We start from the raw sequence: 19971 nt of genomic DNA, 5'->3' as shown, positions 1-19971 counted from the left end.
TTTATCATTACTCCATATTATATAGAAGCAAAGAAAACAAAGGATCAAACAAAGGATGAATAAGAGTGAGTTTCTGAACTATCAACGATGGTTTACTGATGCATTACTTAACCTAATTAATTTCTTGCATACGTTATTTATCATTACTCCATATTATATAGAAGCAAAGAAAACAAAGGATCAAATAATAGAGGAAATCGTGGAGATAACAGGAATTCGTAAGCGCAAATATATCACGAAAAAATGTATTTAATTAATTTCATAATTTTATTTCGCATGTTTTTCAAGATATATTATTTGTCGTACTCTATACAGAGTATTGAAAATAATATCTAATTCACAATAACTACACGTTAATTCTCGATCAAAAACAATGACAATAATATTGTATCATTATGCATGTAGAAGATCATCGTCACTGTCCGTTTGACATTGCGTGGGATCGGAAGGATCGAGCAGAAGTCTAGCTTCCTCAGTAGTATCGACCTGCGATAAAGAAGGAATATGCGTCAGGTGTGTGCGCAGCAGCGCACAAAAGACCGGCAAAATTAGTTCAAACGTTTAAGCAAAAAAGAAGAAGTAATAATATAATAACGTACCCTACAATATTGGACACGACCTGCGCCTCTTCTGAAATTAAATATATTCGTCCAGGTACGAAAGCACGCTCTTGTTTCCAGATTACGGAAATAGAGCAAAGCTAACACCGCGATCACAATTAGCATGACGCCCAGTACTGTTATAACTGTAAACACAGATATTAATTATTGTGAGGTCGCATAAAAAAGCAATAGAATTATAAGCTTAATAGCTTGGATGAGCTATTTGACGAACGACGTCTTCAACTCTCAAGTATTCCCATTAGAAATCTTAATTGTGGCCTCTATAGGAAGATACAGGATTCACTACGTGTTTTATTATTTGTCTGAAATATATCGACACAAGCGTGTACGATAGAAACAATTGGTGCATTATGTTATAAAAAAATGTTTACGATACTAGATTTGCAATGTGATATATACTATTATTTTATGAGCAGCAAACCAGCGGCTCATAATTGACTGTTGCAATTTTCATCTTGAATCTACATTATTGTTTCAGAAACGTAGTGACATCGGTATCTTCATCATAATTGTAAGCCAATATTACAAAAACTGCTGTTTACCATAACTAGAGACATTTTTGATGGTATTGGAAGAAGACTCTTCTTGACTAGGATTCAGTGTATTTCCAGCGTTCTGAGAATTGGCATGCCTCGCGCAAACCACTTCGGTGTGCCACTCGAATTCTGCGCTGCATTGCAATTCCTAAATCATAAAAAGAAGAAATGACGACATATCAAAGAGATGAGGCGAATTCCACATCAGATCTCATCTGGTGATACGTCCGATAATCACTTGGATGCTCATTCGCGTGACCGATTACGGATTTTGATAATCTTATCAATCTTAATCACCTGGATAAATATATGTACACACATATATATTCTACGCAGCTGAAAATTTGGAAGCATAATTGCGAAAATTTCTATACAGGATAAGTCACTGAAAGCACAGGAGACATCATTCGTAATTATATGTATACTTTATACATACTTTGCGTGTGCGGTAGATATTAAATGTGCAAATATTATTATTCATACAAGATCCATGTAGACATTTTAGTGGTATCAATACATTAATTAACATTTATTAATTAATGCGTAAAAATAAACAAAATTTCACAACTTTATGATATGTACATATCACCAAGATTTGATAGTATTGAAATTTTTGTTAATTTACACTAATAATTTATCGACAATTTCTGAAGATTCGTGATCAGAACGTCGACGCTTACATATATCGATATGTTTCATCGATAAAAATGAATAATTGCTTTATTTAGTTTGACGTTTTTCAGTACTTCAGTCCAAAAATGAATGGTGTGCACAATGCAACTTACATTGTTAAGAATACGTTGCCCAGTGCATGAAATGAGACTACAAAAAATTTAATCGCTTCTCCTGAAACTGTCATCTGTTCACGTGTAATCACACAAAGTCATTAAGAGTTTAGAAATTGTCCATAATAACAGAATTTAGAAATTGTCATTTAAAAATGCAAAATCAAGCAGAGAAGATGGTGATAATCTAAAAAAACTCCATAGGAGAACTGAAGCAAGTGTGTTAAGCTTAATGTGCCAGGTAATATCTTTGTAATAGAGTTTCCAGGGAATGTAATTTACCACCAAAGATATGGTTGTCTTGTGGGGTGCAGTAATAATAATGTGGTTATGAAGCGATTATAAATCTTGCATATAATATTACTCCGAACCTGGGTTCAATGGTTTGAATCATGTTCGTCAGCCTCCGGTGGTAATTCCAACATGAGGGAAAAACCCGCAGATGCACGCCGTTGAAGAGAAACTAGAAAGGAACCTGTCGCACATAGCCAAAGGTATACTATTTGTGGCCTATATATTGCCATGTCTTTTTTTAAATATCACCATATCATCTTTGTTATTCCTTTTCATAATAAATAATAATCGATGTCATATATGCATATTGTTCGCGAAATGAGCCCGGAGATTGAATCCGATTTTTACAATGAAGTTGAATTTTCAAACGTTAAAACAAATGTTAAAACAAGGAAAGGAAATCTAGAAGAAATCAATTAGTTAACGATATCTGAGACGTAAGTGTGCAAAGATTTACGTTATCGATTATTATCGTAATAGTGTCAAACCGATTCGATTAGTTTCTCTTTCTTATAGATCAATCCCATGGAGCTGTGACCACTTCTTCGCAAAATCAGAAACAACTGCAATATCCAATTCTCCAAAGCAGGATTAGAATGTAATGCGTAATACTGGTGTAATATATGCATCACGTTTCAAGTGCATGTAGACCTTCTACTCTTATCACAGGGATGACGTATGGGTGACGTTCTTATCGTTTGGTACAGAACGGAAAGATACGTATGCGGTATACTATCTTTCAAATATTTGCATTGAATTCGAAGTGCAACGCACCGCTTCGATTCGTCATATCATTTCATTCAAGAATAGAGTTCACAATTTCAATGTTAGGATCGTTACATTATACTAATCCTTATTAAATCTTCCCGGGTTCGGATTATTTGCGTAGTTGCAGATTCGCATGATGACCTGTGATCAGTGTGAGGTACTATTATCATTGTAAGCTTAATGTTGAACATATACATTTGTTATTGTTATACAAGATAACGGTATGACTATACCAAGCTTGTCGTTGTGTATGCACACACGCATTATTGCCGTCCCTTGCCGCGTGGCCTCTTTTCTCTACTCTGAACGGTAGACTGATAGTGGACAAAAAGAGGTAGGGGACAGAGGAGCGCGGTCGGGAGAGACACTCGTTACTCGCGACAGTCGATGTCAGTCCGCCTCGGATTGCTTGGTCGCGCGTTCAGTTGACAACTCCGACCGACTGTCCGTGTGCTTAGCAAACGTACGCGTTTCTCACAATGTCTTTAAGGTGGAACTAATACACACCTCGGAAAAGAGAGAGAGGTGATAACGATCAAGTTTGAAGAGTGCGGTCGGAGCGGAAACGAGATTGTTAGAAGTGCCAGAGTGAGCTTGGAGGATCAACATACTGTGTGTATGCTGTTGTGACAGTCACTCGGAGTGGTATACCGCCTATCAGGAATAATCATCGGTTGCCTGCCAAACGAAAAAAGGAGGATAACGCGAGGCGAAATACCAATGATCGCAACTTAGCGTGCTGTGTCTGGTGAGTAAATGAGCACGGACGTCATTTCTACGAACCGGTTCTCAAGGCACTGCCTCGTCGATACCATCGTCCGATATGCGAGGCCAAAAATTGAGTCGTCTATCACCTATAGGGCACATTTTTAGTGCCTAATGTCTCCTCTGTTTATAGACGACTCTGTGCGAGTGACTTTAGATCAAAATAGATGGATATTGTATCAGTTGCCCGTGGTGCAAAGCAGATTCTTATCTATGTAAAAAAAAACAAGTCTAGAAAATCTACCGTTTTCAAAGTCGCTTCGACCGTGCGGTCGGTAGAAATCGCACAAGTGGAACCTGTTTGTATGACGTAAACAACCTGAATTCGTGTGCGCGCGCGCAGGATCGGCAGGCAGGCGGATCAGGATGTGTCATCGTTAATAAAGCCTCCAGCCATAGCTCGAGCACACAGCATCGAAACAATGTAAAAATGTTGCCACGACTGCTGCGTGACTCGCGTGCTGCAGTTTTCGTAGAAATCTATATACAGAAAATCGATCGATCGTGACGTAACTGAGCCGCCTGTACATCACATGACGATTCTTCTGATCGCGTTGCGATATTTGTTGATAAAGAATCAACTAATAAACGATGTACCGTATCTCTGAAGAAGTATGTGCTGTCTGAAATTCAGTAGAGAAGAGGTAGAGGGAGAAGAGAACGGCAAAGAAGTTCAGATAAAAAGAACAGGCAGCTAATTGTTGCGCTTCTAGGAGTACCCGGATACAGTTTGCGACTTTACAGCACGTTCACGCATGGCGGCCGATATCTCCAACTCCAGCAGTATTTATGTAACGTAAGCGTGAACTTGGAAGCGAGGGAAAAACGTTGTACAATTCGCATCGAATCGCGCAAACGAAATGCACTAATAATCGCATCATTTTAATCGCGTGAACTTTGAATCGACATACACTGACCGATTCTTCTCACGACGAAGATTTAATTTAATTAAAACACGTGCTACATATGCTTCAAATAATCTCGCTTAGCTGACACGCTATTAGAGCAAAATTATACAAAGAGATAACTCTAATAAGATGTTCCATGTTGGAACAATCCATTAAAGGTTCGTTAAAGATACATTGTGTAGGTATAGCTTCCGGAATTCGTTAAAGATAGTTAGTCTACGTACACGTAGACAATAGAAAAAGACAAGCAGGCAAAAAGAGAGGAAAGAGGAGGGGTTAAAGAGGGGAAGGATAGAGAGAGAAAGAAAAAAAGGAAGTTGGGAGATATCAACATGTAAAGATCATGTGTTATCGTGTAATATATTATCTTTTTTGCGTGGCAAAAAATGCGCTTTAGTTACATAATAATTATGTCGATTAAAAAAAATATTTTGGAACCGTATGCTTCTGTTCTCGATTTTATTTTACAAATACGACAAGTTGCGTGCATCACCTTAATATTACATTAATGGAAAAGTTAAAGCGTGTTCCTCTTTACTATTGTAATAATATGGAAAAAGTATCACGCTGATGTAATAAATTATTTTGTATTATCAACGATAATATTTTTTCTATTATTGTATTATCTGCGACCTATGCGAATTAGATCATTCATCTATATGTGCGGAATGAAATGTCTATTTATGAGTATCGATCTACACACGACAAACGCACAGAAATAAATACACAAAACAAAAAAACGTCCATTTCGTGGAAATTTCGTGCAATTTATGGTTTTTGAATGAAAGATAATATACAGTAGTTCTATGATAACGTATACGGAACTATTTTTGTGTAATCATCCGAGATATCGCGATGCGATTGTCGATTAGTAACACGGTGTAACGATGTCCACTTACATTACTAAATACATTGTAATCGTTGCTTTGTCTTCGATTTAAAAACTTTCTAATTACGAAATTTTTTTTAACATTATTATATTATATTGCATTTGTCCTTTCAACTTTAAGAAAAATCGATTTAAAAAATTTGAAATATCGTTACAGTAAAGACTGGAAATTCCAATACACTTCGTGTATGATATTTGTTTTAGCCAAGCTTTAAGATGACGTCAATGTTTTTTTAAATAATACTAAGTCTAGCTCAAGTTAACGCATTGAAAAAAGAATAAATTAATTATCACTTTTCTCATTCTGAAACAACGATTCTGCGAATATATGTCCACACAGCAATTACGGTAATTTGCGTGAGTATGAGCATCGATTTATGCAATACTACATGACCTGTAAGGCTCATGTTTTTAATCATAGGCAGGAGATATATGTGTCGAAGACGAGATGAATATTACGAAACAAAGACAAATTTATACGTTATAGAATCTACCTTTAGAAAATTACATCTATCGACTATTTTTCCATGGTAAATGATTTTTGAGAAAATTATAATTGCATTCGACATATCATATATAAAATAATTTTCAATTAAAACTTTAATCTAATATGTAATCTTTATTATATCTTTATTATTGATAACTTGTTTCGATCTATATATAATAAAGTTTATCGATCCTCTATCGGAATATAAATTTTATCAGAAAACAGGATAAATAAATATTTGCTATCTACGTTAGAAAAACAGAGAGAAGAAAAAAAGAGAAAATCGATTTCTGACTGTACTCTTACAATATATAAAATACAGAGGGTGGGGCACTTTTAACTTTAAACATGATGGATGAACGTTGTGCCCCATCCTGTGTGATAAAAAATAAGATGATGTTGTAGGGAAGACTCTTCTTGTTGAGAGAATAAATGTACATTAAGATGCTTTGTTACGATAATACCGAGAATCGTGAAATCTAGCCTGTCGCTTGCCTAATTTACATGCATAATTATCTCAGTAACTTAGCCTTTTTTATTAACAAGATTCTCTTACCTAAAATATAGAAAAAAGTGCGTTCAGATGTAAATTTTATTCCGTTCTATATGCGGTGATGCCTATGACTACGCAGTATGTCAGAGCATACCAAATATTATTAGCGAGCTTATCGTGACAAGAGGAAATGTTTATCTAAGCCACGGTGCTTACGATATTCACGGTGTTCTTAACGTCCGCGATTAAGACAAAAGTGTGAGTCGAAAGCGAATTGGATATGCGCCGTGATAACGTGATAAATAAATTTGTTTTTGCTATTTGTTCAAGGTACTTCACACAGATTATGGAGGTCGTAAAGTCTCGAAAGATGATTAACCATAGTCTAGTCTGGTGTATCGTAATCTTCACCGTCATTGGGACTAGCGTTTTCGCTTTTGATTGCAGCGAAGTTCACGAATGCTTCTGTCGTCCGGATATCAGCGACAGTTTCAGGATATTTTGCGAGTTAGAAAACAACTCTTCCTTCAGCGTGCACATCTATCCAGGTCGTTCTATACAGGTTCGGAGTCATGAATGTTTTATCGTCATGTATGTAACGTCTAAGCGTAGTTATATGAGATTTGCACGTTTGTGATAGATATCAAACGATTCTAATCGTGGGAATCTTTTACATCTGTTTGAAAATTAGATACGAGATCTATACGTACACACACACATATATATATATAGATACATCTAGACATAGATCTTACACATTTCTTATCAGCTTTAAGTTGACTGACTCAAGAAGTCTGCATCGAATATTTTCTTTCACACATACAGGTGGACTGTACCAATTCGCCGAAGTGGTCGGATTTTCATGTAAACATGGTGTCCCTGGACAGAAATCCAGTAGAGACGATGTGGTTTCGCTGGTGCGACTTACCACCGAGTAACACTAGTTTGGGCAAAATCACGCAAATGCTGGGAGTCATCGGCGTAGAGAAGCTGATTTTCCGGTCGTTTAAGAATCTGAGTTTCGAGCTAACGAAATATCATCTGGATGGCTTTGACAACTTGAAACAGCTGATTTTATCGAACAATATGATATTCCATTTGGACAGAGATCTGCTGATCCATTTGCCCAACCTGACTGAACTCAATCTAATGGAGAACAACATAAATCTACCCGCCGAATTTTTCGACTATACTCCCGAGTTAGAGCGCCTCGAGTTAAGCGGCAATAACTTGCAATCGATTGAACCAGGCACATTTGACAATCTCAAGAAATTGAAGCTGCTCAATCTGTGGAAAAACAATTTAACCGAATTTCGGGCGGGGATCTTCGACAAGCTCGTCGCTCTCAAAAGCCTCGATATCAATACGAACGGCTTGGTCAACTTATCAGAGAATATTTTCGCAAAACTGGAGAATCTGGAAGTTATTAATTTATCTCGTAACTATTTCACAACATTACCGAGAGATCTGCTACGAAATAACACGAAACTGGACACCGTTACTCTTTCCAACAACAGAGTCAATTTGACATTGCAGCCTGGATTTTTCAGCAATTTTTCGAAACTGAAAGTGTTGAAACTAAAGTCGAATGGACTTGTTACATTACCGGTAGACCTCTTCCAAGGATCGTTTTCGCTGACTAATATCAGTTTCACGCAAAACCGCCTTCAATCTTTAGACCAGCGTATATTCCAGGATATGAAACAGTTGATGTCATTGGAACTAAATATGAATGAACTCGAAGGATTGCCTGCTAATATTTTCGCGACTACCAATCAATTGGTAAAATTAGATTTGTCGAAAAATCGAATAACCTCCATCACAAGGTACATTTTTCTTATATCATTATTATATATATTATATGAACGATATTCACACACACACACACACACACACACACACACACACACACACACACACACACACACACGTATGCACTATTATTTACACCCTTTATATTCTTATTCAATGTTCTAGGAATATGTTCAGTGGATTGCATCAATTAATAGAGTTAAACATCGAAGATAATCAGCTAAAAACGATTTCCCATAAAAGTTTAAGCCCTATGACGAGATTAAGGATCGCTAGATTCTCCAACAATCATCTAACGTTACAATCTTCTCAGTTTAATTTTAAAGACATAAACTACTCGCCTTTTCATGACTGCAGCTCATTGGAAGAATTGTACTTAGCTAATAATAATATTTCGATAATATTTAGCGACTGGATGTTTGTCTTCTTGAAACTCCGAAAACTGGATCTTAAAAATAACAATATATCTATTTTAAAAGTAAGTATTCGTTTTGTGTGTTGTGTGGAAGCATAATACATATTGTAAGTGATAAATTTTGATAATAATGCCTGATTGTGGATTTTATTCTCTTACAGGCTACCGATTTACAGTTTATATCAAATAATCTAAGACTTGACTTGACTGATAATAACATAGAGCATATCTTATTAAAACATGCAGAGTTAATCGCAATGTCTCAAAAAGTGCCTCGTGACGTGATAATAAAAATAGAGAACAATCCACTAATATGTGATTGCTTCTTATATGAATTTCTACGTTACATTGAGGGTAGAATGCATCCGTACGTACAAAATTTCTTCCATATAATACCGGGTAACTTAACTTGTCACGGTCCAAAATGGTTGGAGAACATAAAGGTTACGGACCTACGGTCAAAAACACTCAAATGCATGATAAAAGATGTGAATCACATTCCGTGTCCCAGAGAATGCGACTGTATTTTGAGACCCGAAGACAAAGCATTCCAAATCAACTGTTCTGGCAAGAACTTGACTCAATTGCCAAGTGACGTAAAGGATCCCGGTCGACCGTTCAAGCTCGGATTAGATTTTTCTAACAACGTGCTAAAGAAAATGCCCAACTTGATAGAGTTGAAACTTCAATCAGCGAAGTTAATCAATCTATCTCACAACAATATTTCCGAGATCTTCCTGGATGGATTGCCCGATGCAGTACAGGTGTGTAAATTTACGTTACTTTGTTCATAATGTCGAATAAAGTGAGTCACGAAAGATAAAAATTCACGTTGCCACTTGAATTAACACATTAATTTCGAATTTTATTCTAGGTCTTGGAACTGCACAATAATAATATATCGAGAATACATTCCAACGTGTTGGAATTCTTGAAAAATTCTACAAGTTTGAACCGGTTGACGTTACACGGAAACCCATGGGAATGTAATTGTGAGACTAAGGACTTTCTATATTTCGTGCAGACCAGATACGAGAAAATTCTCAAACTGCCGGAAGTGATGTGTCGCGGCAAGAATTACTCGATATCGCAGATGACCGTGAACGATTTTTGCCCCAGTGAAACGGAACTGTTCATCGGGATCAGTGTTGTGATCGCATTTGTAGGAATACTTGTTGGTATTTTCGGGTTTTATTATAGATATCAGAAGAACATCAAAGTATGGTTGTTTGCGCGCCAATGGTGTTTGTGGTTCGTAACGGAAGAGGAGCTGGACAAGGAGAAATTGTACGACGCGTTCATAAGCTATTCGCATAGAGACCAGAGCTTCGTACAGGACGAACTGGTGTCCAAATTGGAAAGTGGCCCGAAACCGTTCAAGCTGTGCTTGCATTATCGAGATTGGTTAGCGGGCGAATGGATACCGACGCAAATCGCCAAATCCGTAGAGGACTCGAGACGGACAATAGTTGTGTTATCACCAAACTTCCTGGAGAGCGTTTGGGGGAGGATGGAATTCCGAGCTGCCCACAGCCAGGCGTTAAGCGAGGGTCGAGCAAGAGTAATTCTGATCTTATATGGCGATATTGGCCCTACCGACGACATGGATCCTGAATTGAAAGCGTACATTAGTATGAACACCTACGTCAAATGGGGCGATCCTTGGTTTTGGGATAAATTGAGATACGCGCTACCGCATCCGCCAAAGTCCGTGAACGCGGCCGGCCGGAAAATTTTTGAGAATCATCAACTGTGTATTCGGATGGAGGGAGACAAGAAGGAGCTGATTTATCCGGTAGGACCCCCGGAGACCCCTCTGGCGAACACAACACCGCCGGCTGATACACTTAAAACATTCATATGTGATGAACAGTTACCCTCGGACATCGAATGCTCGCATGAATCGTCTAAATCGAATGGCAAAATCGCGGTAATCTTTGAACCGAAACCGTCAGTTACGCGAGAGTTTAAACTTGCTGTACTTGATAATCCACAGTGTACTACTGTTTGTTAGCACGATGAGAGTGCTAGTACCCGTGGAGTACGAGTGGAGAATAATGACTGACGATTATCTGTAAATAGTTCAACATCTTACTTGCCATGAGGGTCATTGGTGACCGGAACTACGATTTCACTGCGTTTCATTCATTTAGTCATAAAGCGCAATTAATCGCGTCTAACGACATAGATTATATCCCGATATTCGCTACTAATACTGAAAATTTCTATAGTATACGTAACATTAATTATAGATTTTCACTTGTGGTGAATATTCGTTGAATGGAGTCTTAAAAGTGTGGCCAATATGGAACTAATAAAATTAGTTGACAAATATATATGTATGTATATGTGTATATGTGTGATGTGTGTGTATATATACTATACTATGTGTATATATACACATATATGTACGGGGGTGTATGGGTATATATATACAGTATATATATACAGGGTATATATATACTGTATATACATACAGTATTGTAAATATATATATTATGTATATATAGTACTTATACAACAATATATATACATATATATATAATACTTACTATACTATATATATGCATATATATAGTAACTTTGATTGTTCAAACTTTAATTAAGTTTTGAAATAATTTGTGAAAAACAACATGGCTATCAATGTGTCAATAGTGTGAGCGTTACGATCGAGGTATTTTGATATATTTTTTCTTCTTTATAAGATTTGATCTTAATTTAGAATCTTCAAGTTGCACGCATACTTAAGAATATTAATTCGATATAAGAGAAAAATAGATATAAATATATACATAAAGTAACAAATAATTGACTTGTGAGAAACAAATTTATATCTATCGAATATTAAGCAATTTTATTTTTAAGAAGTTAAGCAATTTTTAGAATAATAGAGTTCGTTTTAAATATTATAATTTGTAACGGTATTTGATGATACCGTTGTAAATTGGTACTTTTTGTCGCGCGTATATAATAAATATCACGTACTATTACGTAATTTTTATGTTATGTGTTATTTTTAATGTGTTATTTTTAATTATTTTTTTACGCAATATTGTAAGAGAATTTCAGATGTATTTTAATAGCATAAGCAAAAGAAATACTCAATGAATATGTTTCGTAATGAATTGTATCGTCATGTCTTATTCAACCACAACACTTGTTAGTGTATGTAGCGCAATACTATTAGTGAAAAATTAATTTATACAGGTTGTCTCGTTTCTAATCCATCAACGCTGTTGTTTACTTATCAAACTCAGTTCAAAAAGAACTTTTTATTTTTATATCATTTATCATTCTAAAGCTACTCATATCTAAACAATTAAAAAAAACTGTACTCCAAAGTAACCAAAGAAATATGTTATTAAACACTGATATAATGGTAGAGATAAAACCTGTATAATTTAAATTAGCAAAACCGATGTACCTGACAAACTCAATTACTTTATATAATTTACTTTAAAAAATATTTCCCATGTTATACATTAACGAATATAGTACGAAGCACTTCAGACTTCTTGCATTTTCTTCATATACGGGCTTTTTAACGGTTTTGATAATTTTTTTATGGTTTTATATTTATATATGAAAAAGGCGTGGAGACCTCGTGTAAAGCTCGGTATTACGTACGTATATTATATTAATATTTTGGCATGAAAATTATAAAATAAGAAGTGGAAAGATCTATCAAGTAAAGTGCAGATGGCAGAGCAAAATCAATTAAAATATATCAACAATAAAGAATTTGGTGGAACAAGTGGAGAGAGATATGGGCGCATATTATTGTGACACCGCTTATTGCTTCTGCTTCCCTGTCTGCATGTGACTCGAATAGTTCCTTTATTTCTTTATTTTATAAGTTTTTATCATTTACTAAGTAATCTACTAAAGTCTACTAAACAGTTCTATGTTAATACGAAAATATAGTATGCTATATATTGTGTATATAAGTATAAAAATACATGTCTGCATACGTATACTATCTGCATGCAGATCTGCATACAGATCTGCATGCAGATTTATAGGTGAAAATGATTGACGTAAATATTGGGTATTGAAAAATACAAATTTGAATCATATAATGCTTTGCCTCGACATTTTAAGAGAGAGTTAGGATAAGATTGAATCTGTATTGTGCAAAAGGAAACTTGGACACACACGTTACGTAGTTACTACTGATTCACAATGAGAAATACTGTATTCCATAAAATTCAAAATAATGTTCACTTACCAATAGCAGTTTTGGTGTACCGATACCCATGGATTCGTTACATATAAATCTGACTTCGGACGTATAGGAATCTGTCACAGAAATATATAACTTGGATATACAATTGCAAATGAGTTATAAATACATTAATGAAATAATTCTACTTACTGTTGTTACATTTACTGCCATTTATATATTTAAGTTTTATATCGTCTCGACTGTAATCAAAAATCACACTTCCCAGCGATCCGTAACCGTTGTTTTGATGACACACGGCGGAACCATTGCAATACTTCTCTCCATCGCAAATACTTATACCATATTCTTTATCTTGTTTACCTTTCACCTACAATTATAAATAACTATAATATATTTATTGCAAATTATGGAATAACAATGAAAATTATTAAAGAGATTAAACTGATTCATAGAACATTTAGAAATAGTCGTTATTATTATAAGAATTCTTATTACATTTACGTCGTAAGAAAATAAATCTACACTATTATAACACACAGTGTATAATAATTTTGCTACTACTGTACTATTTATATTTTTAAGTATTTTAAATTCTTTTGTGGAATGTACTTGGAGAACTCACATAATATATTTGTTTATTTTTGTGCAGCAAAGAAAGGTCATATTCATGTGAAAGAAAACCATCTTTTATAGCACACGGTGGCGTCCAAGCTCCCATCACTGCTCCACATGCTATGCTGGTGTTCCATTCAAACACATAAGTACAATCAACAAAGTGTTTAAATACTGGAAGTCCCTGAAAAAAAACTCGTAGGGTCACGTGAGATATGCTAAATTAGTGAATTCAGTATACAGCATATGTTGTACATACATATATAGTATATACATTATTACCTGATTGTTATTGTCACAAATAAATATGAAATTTGAAGATATCGATTTAGCTGGATTGTCTGGACACTTTGATCCACCAAAATAATGTAATACTGTTCGTAAGTCTTTATTTAATGTAGGGCTGTCTTTGGGAAATCCTAAGCTCTGTTAAATTATTAATTACTTGTTTGATTACAAAAGTGCAATATTATCGAGACTTAATTCGTTATATTTTCATTGCAGAGCCGACATAATTATTCAGATAAATATTTATACTCACAATTTCATTGGTATATTCACCCTGTGCAGTTACTGACACTTTGCAAGCTGCACTGCCATGTGTACATGTGAGACCAGGAGTAGGAACCAGTGGTCGACATATATTTATGTGAAACTCTGTGTCATTGGCTTTCACAATATAATTATTTGTAGATTGTATTAAAGGAGTTAAGTTAATCTCATCGTCATTATCGGTAGCACATTTAATCTAAACAAAGAAAAAAATTCTTATTATTCCAATGAAAAGAAGGCAAAAATAAAATGCATGTGGCATGCATACCACGTTGTTTAATCGACATGAACGTTGACATAAAGTAAAATAAATAATGTTCTTTAAATACTTGCTCTTTTTTCACAAACTAGTTCCGTATTCAAATGTATAACAGTCTGACAGGGATCCATGGGAAGTGTTGCATTGGTCGATCCTTCTGGTCCGCAGAAAAATCTGATAATAGTGTAGTGATTCAGCCCAGTTTGCGGACATACTTTCCCATTGGTATAATTTAAATAAGGACCACCTTGTTGCCATATTAGATTAGCGTTAGCTTGGCCCAATGATTCACCATATTTTAAATCACACACTCCTACATAGGAAAAGTAACAAGTGAAATTAAAAAACAACACATAACAACACATAACAAGTTAAATTATAAAATACAGCACCCATTCTAGTCTTGCATATATTATCCATAAATGATCCGCATATTCTGAATTTGTATTTTATATTGCTCGAATTGTTTGTAATAGTAAAGTCTTTGTTCATTAACTGCTGCAAGTTATATCTGCAAGTTATAACATACACAGTCAATTTAGATATGTTAATTGGAAATATTAAATCGCGCAATGTCAGAAAATCAAATTGTTCTTACGTGAAATTTGTAAGCGGATTTGTAACAGTACATTTGCTTGCTGTTTTAGCACTATGGTCACGCAAAGCTTCGACACTGCATGCTGCAGCAGTATACCATAATAATTGATAATGACAATTTTCTCGTCCTTCAATATAGTCTGGAATGGTTTCCTATTAACAATATTATATTCATTAAATAAACTTACTTTATGTATACTTTGCGTATATATATTCATATAAAATAAAAAGTTTTGATATTTATATTTCACCGTAGCTTCCAAATCACAAATAAATGTGATTGTTGTTTTGATGTGTGGTGTTGGAATATTTGGTATACTGCATAACCCACCATCCTGGTACTCTATTTGCAAATGTTCATTTGCAAAGAAAGGAGGCTTTTGTACTTCACCTAAACTTAAATACCTGAAACAATATGACAAGTAACAATAAGTATGTATATACATATAACTATGAAGATGATATGAACAAGTAGTTTAAATAACAACAATTATAATTATATTTACCTGTTAGATCTTTTAAGATCATCCAAACAGATTCCTGTCTTAGATGGACACATAGAACCATGCTGACGTATTACAGAATGACAGACATTTAACTTGAGTGATGTTTCATTTCCTATGTGAATTTCATAATTGTCCTCAAACTTTGTTAAAGGGCTTAAATCATAATGCTGGTTATTATTGACAACTTTACAATTTGTTTGAGTTCTGGGTCCACAAGCAAATGCTGTTTTCCATATTATGAATAAATTACACTCCTCATCTCTCTATAAGTATTTTCATTGCTTATAATTATTAATACTCACTATATTATGTACAAAAGAAAGATTATTTACTCACATGTGGAAATAACTCAGGACTCGAATCTTTTGTGTTATAATCACATTTTATAATAACACGTACTGTATAATTACTTGAAGAAGAGCAAACATCACCAGTGTAATTAAATACAATTTTTCCAGTATCATTAGCTACTTGTGGAGGAAACCTTCCTGTTTACATGAATAAAATAATTTTCTTTGGGCTTATTTCAATAATATAATTGACAAGATATTTAAATTATATTATAATATAATATTAAATTATATTATTACCTATTCCCTTTTCAGTCTTGTTTTGTATTAAACATATTGAATATCCATCTTGATTATTGCATTTTTGTTTCAATGGAGAACATAATTGCATACGTATTATTTCAGTAGGATGTTCGATAATAATATCTTCATTATTTGACGATAAATGTGTCAAATTGTATACAAAACTTAAATCATGATCACGTATTATACAATGAGGAACTGAAGAAATCACAGTTAAAGTCTGCAATAAAAAAACATAATTTATAATCTTATTAAATTGACAATCTGTTAAATACTCCAACTTATTTAACATTTCAATAAAAAAAGGATAAGAAATATAGTTTAATAAATCTTGAAATGATACACTATTCTTGAGTGAAGTCTCAGTTTCTATTAAAATATATAGGCATATAAATGAAACAAATAAATATAGAAAAACATTAGTGTATACATATATAAAAAAATATATAATATACAATACGTACGGCTGAAGCAATGATGGTTAATAAGGAATACAATAGTAATCCACTTAATTTAGACATTGTTGTTGAATCAAGTTTTGACTATCATATTATCGATTTTTATTATAATAGCATGTAACATGCAGCATAAAATGTAAAACAAAGATGACAATATCATCGATAGGTCCCGATGACAAATTCGAATTACGTGCAAAACGTCACTATCACTGAGTAGTGTCACAACTAAACCTATAACCTAAAATGCGTGATTAAATTTTAGTTTACGACCAACTTCAGTCACACAAACCAATCTGAAATTAGCCGCGACTGCAATTTAAATATAAGTTTAAATGTAAAGCTCATTCTACAATGGCAATAAGCAGTAAGAAGTAAAAGTAAGAAATTGACCAATTATAGTTGACTATTCTTCTCATACTCGATCGCGATTGGTCAATTTCTACGACTTACGACTCTACGACTTCTATTGTAGACTGCGCTTTAGGCTAAGTCCCAATCTACAATAGGTGTAGTAAGCTTTAAGCGTAAGAAATTAATCAATCACAATTGGCTTGGTTTATATCGTGCACGTGATACGCGTATCAGGCCTGGTTTACATCATGCACTTGATACTAAATAATAACTTTCTATTAGATAATCTTAATATCTACAATGCATATCAACGGCCACGCATTTAATCAATACAATACGTTTTGTTGATGAGTATTATATCAGTTTAATATACCGTTGTTTATATATATCGTCGATATTAAGATTATCTAATAGAAAGTTACTATTTAGTACGCGTATCAAGTGCACGATGTAAACCAGGCCAATGACGTACATATAGCGTGTTCGACTGGGACTGTGTTCCGAAATTCACTGCCAATAATGAAATTCTATAATATACGTAACAAAACTATAGATTTTCAGTACTGGCAGTACATTTCGGAACGCAGCCTGGCTCTGAGAGCGATTAATGACGTCATAAGTCTCTACTAGCCAATCATAAAGCTTATAAGTATTTGTTCACCAATAAACATAAGCTGAATAACAGAATGGGTTAACCCAGAACCAGTCGACGAACATGCTATAATGCAGAATTCACACCGCGTCCGATGTCCGACGTCTGATATCCAGTAAAATAATAGCTTTCTAATGGAGAATTGAATTTTATATTAGAAAGCTGTTCTTCTATTGGATATCGGACGTCGTACGTCGGACATCGGATGCAGTGTGAATCTTGCATAAGGAATAGAAGGACGGAACACAAGAGCTAGCGGGGAAACATGTTCGCGGCGAGAAGAGGGCTGCCATATTGGTTTCTCCTATCGCACACATAGAATTCATACTAGCGTACATGTGAAATGAAAGATTGCGGTCTATTTAACTCATCGAAGCATTTGTAACGTCAAGTAGATCGAAATCTCAAAATAATAGAGTTTAAAACGACATTTACAGTCAGATCTTGCATTCATGATCGTTTTAAGTTCATTTTCAATTGTTACATGGGTCCTTTTATTAGTTACGAAGTATCTCATGCATTTACTCGCTATTTAACCTGTCGCTACCGCCCGAGATACCAAATAGCGAACGTGGAAATATCATTGACATATGTCTATGGGCGCTGTCCAGTAACCGCTACAATGCTGCGCAGCGTTTCTCTTTCTTGTTCTATTTCTCGGATTCGAATGAAGAAAGAGAAAGAAGTAAAAACGTTACAAAGCATTTGTAGCGCTTATTAGATCGTACCTTATGTGTGAGATGATAGAAACCAATATGGCGACGAGCAGTTCCTCCCACATGCCTGAGTGTATACCCCTCTCGCCTAAAGTAAGCGTTTAGTCTCCGGTCGGCATTCATAGTCCGATCTTATATTTAAGATCATCTTAAGTACTGTCTTAAGATGTCATGAACCAATCACAGAGCCGTATTCGCATCTTAACCCAGACAGCACAAGATCTCCTGAGGACGTCCTAAGGACGTCCTCAGGACGAATAATATCCTCAGGATGTCCTCAGGATGTCCTCTGGATGTCCCCTGGACATCTGTGCTATTAGAGAAGACATTACTTAAGATGGCTTGAAATAAGATTCGACTATGAATACTTTAAGACATTACTTAAGATGGCTTGAAATAAGATTCGACTATGAATACCGGCCTCCGTCTCCTTATTCCTTAGTCCGTGGACGTGTCACTTATATGAGTACTTAAGCGTCTTCTACAATGGCAGTAGGAGTAGTAGTAAGAAATAAGCAGTAAGCAAATTGACCAATTCCATTCTTACGTTTCAAAAATAATCGATTGTGATTGGTCTATTTACTTACTGCTTATTTCTTACTACTACTCCTACTGCTATTGTAGAAGACGCTTTACACAATAAGTACGTATACAATGTGAGTCAGCGTGGCCATTAAATTACTGTCGTAAAACGCAAATAGCGATCACTCGCTAGTGAACAACAAATGACCACGTGACCTTCGATCGCAGCGATTTATTCGCTACATGAATTTGCACCTTTATTAAACGTTTACTGAACGTTTTAGGAACTTCCATTTTAAACGTTCGCGGTTGAACGCTTAGAGCATATATATATTGCGTATGCCTTCTGAGGTGAGTTCAGATTCTTCATTCGGGTGCACTCTATTACTAGAAACATTATAGTATATGTTACATATACTATATGTTACATATACTATAGTACTTCATGTACTACTATAGCACTACATATACTATATGTTACATATACTATAGCACTTCTAGTAATAGAATACACCCGGATATGGAATTTAACCTTAAGGCCAAATCACACTAGCAATTGGCGATTAACGATTGACAATTAAAGATTAGATTTTAACGAATCAACAAGCTTCAGCCTTGGCTTGCTTTGTTCCAATTGATCAAGTTTCAATCTTCAATCGTCAATCATCTATCGCCAATCGCTAGTGGCCTTTAAGGCCAAATCACACTAGCAATTGACGATTGACGATTAACGATTGAAGATTAGATTTTGATAAATCAACAAGCTTCAACTTTGGCTTGCTTTGTTCCAATTGATCAAGTTTCAATCTTCAATCGTCAATCATCTATCGCCAATCGCTAGTGGCCTTTAAGGCCAAATCACACTAGCAATTGACGATTGACGATTAACGATTGAAGATTAGATTTTGATAAATCAACAAGCTTCAACTTTGGCTTGCTTTGTTCCAATTGGTCAAGTTCCAATCCTTAATCGTCAATCATCAATCGCCAATCGCTAGTATGATTTGGCCTTTAAGGCTAGTGGCACACAAAAAACTTAGGCAGTAAAACGTTAGCAGTAAGCAAATTGACTAATCACAGTCATTGATTCTTCTTACGGTCCAAGAATCAACGACTGTGATTGGTCAATTTGTTTACTGCTTAAGTTTTTCTATGTGCCACGGCCCTAAAGTTGGATATTATATGGATGTCC

General features: G+C 35.0%; 2 protein-coding genes across 5 annotated transcripts; one reads left to right on the top strand and one right to left on the bottom strand.

Moving 5' to 3' along the window:
• Positions 1-246: 246 nt before the first annotated feature.
• Positions 247-16845, bottom strand: LOC116853172 (cation-independent mannose-6-phosphate receptor). Of its 2 annotated transcripts, XM_032834108.1 has the most exons (16): positions 16545-16843; positions 16078-16300; positions 15824-15975; positions 15488-15750; positions 15233-15386; positions 14983-15134; positions 14777-14895; positions 14459-14697; positions 14115-14321; positions 13856-13999; positions 13584-13757; positions 13151-13328; positions 13004-13074; positions 1166-1307; positions 600-745; positions 247-486 (listed from the first exon to the last, which is right to left on the bottom strand). In XM_032834108.1, exons 1-16 carry the CDS (start codon positions 16599-16601, stop codon positions 394-396), a joined length of 2514 nt encoding a protein of 837 aa, XP_032689999.1. In that variant the 5' UTR covers positions 16602-16843; the 3' UTR covers positions 247-393. The 2 variants fall into 2 exon arrangements, 1 of the variants encoding a protein (XP_032689999.1); XR_004379918.1 differs by lacking the exons at positions 247-486; positions 600-745 and adding an exon at positions 2316-2419 and having other exon boundaries at positions 16545-16845.
• LOC116853171 (protein toll) lies at positions 3385-11111 on the top strand. Of its 3 annotated transcripts, none has more exons than XM_032834107.1 (6): positions 3385-3754; positions 6879-7110; positions 7374-8374; positions 8526-8838; positions 8937-9539; positions 9650-10789. In XM_032834107.1, the coding sequence occupies exons 2-6, from the start codon at positions 6895-6897 to the stop codon at positions 10787-10789; spliced, it is 3273 nt and encodes a 1090-aa protein (XP_032689998.1). In that variant the 5' UTR covers positions 3385-3754; positions 6879-6894. The 3 variants fall into 3 exon arrangements, with proteins under 3 accessions (XP_032689998.1, XP_032689997.1, XP_032689996.1); XM_032834106.1 differs by lacking the exon at positions 3385-3754 and adding an exon at positions 4255-4567; XM_032834105.1 differs by lacking the exon at positions 3385-3754 and having other exon boundaries at positions 6814-7110; positions 9650-11111.
• Positions 16846-19971: the final 3126 nt, after the last annotated feature.

Source organism: Odontomachus brunneus, unplaced genomic scaffold, assembly GCF_010583005.1.
Source record: "Odontomachus brunneus isolate Ranch 3 - 2012 unplaced genomic scaffold, Obru_v1 Obru_scaffold_283, whole genome shotgun sequence".
NCBI classification, from domain to species: Eukaryota; Metazoa; Arthropoda; class Insecta; order Hymenoptera; family Formicidae; genus Odontomachus; species Odontomachus brunneus.
The sequence above is the reverse complement of the archived record's forward strand: the minus strand, read 5'-3'. Positions and strand labels throughout refer to the sequence as shown.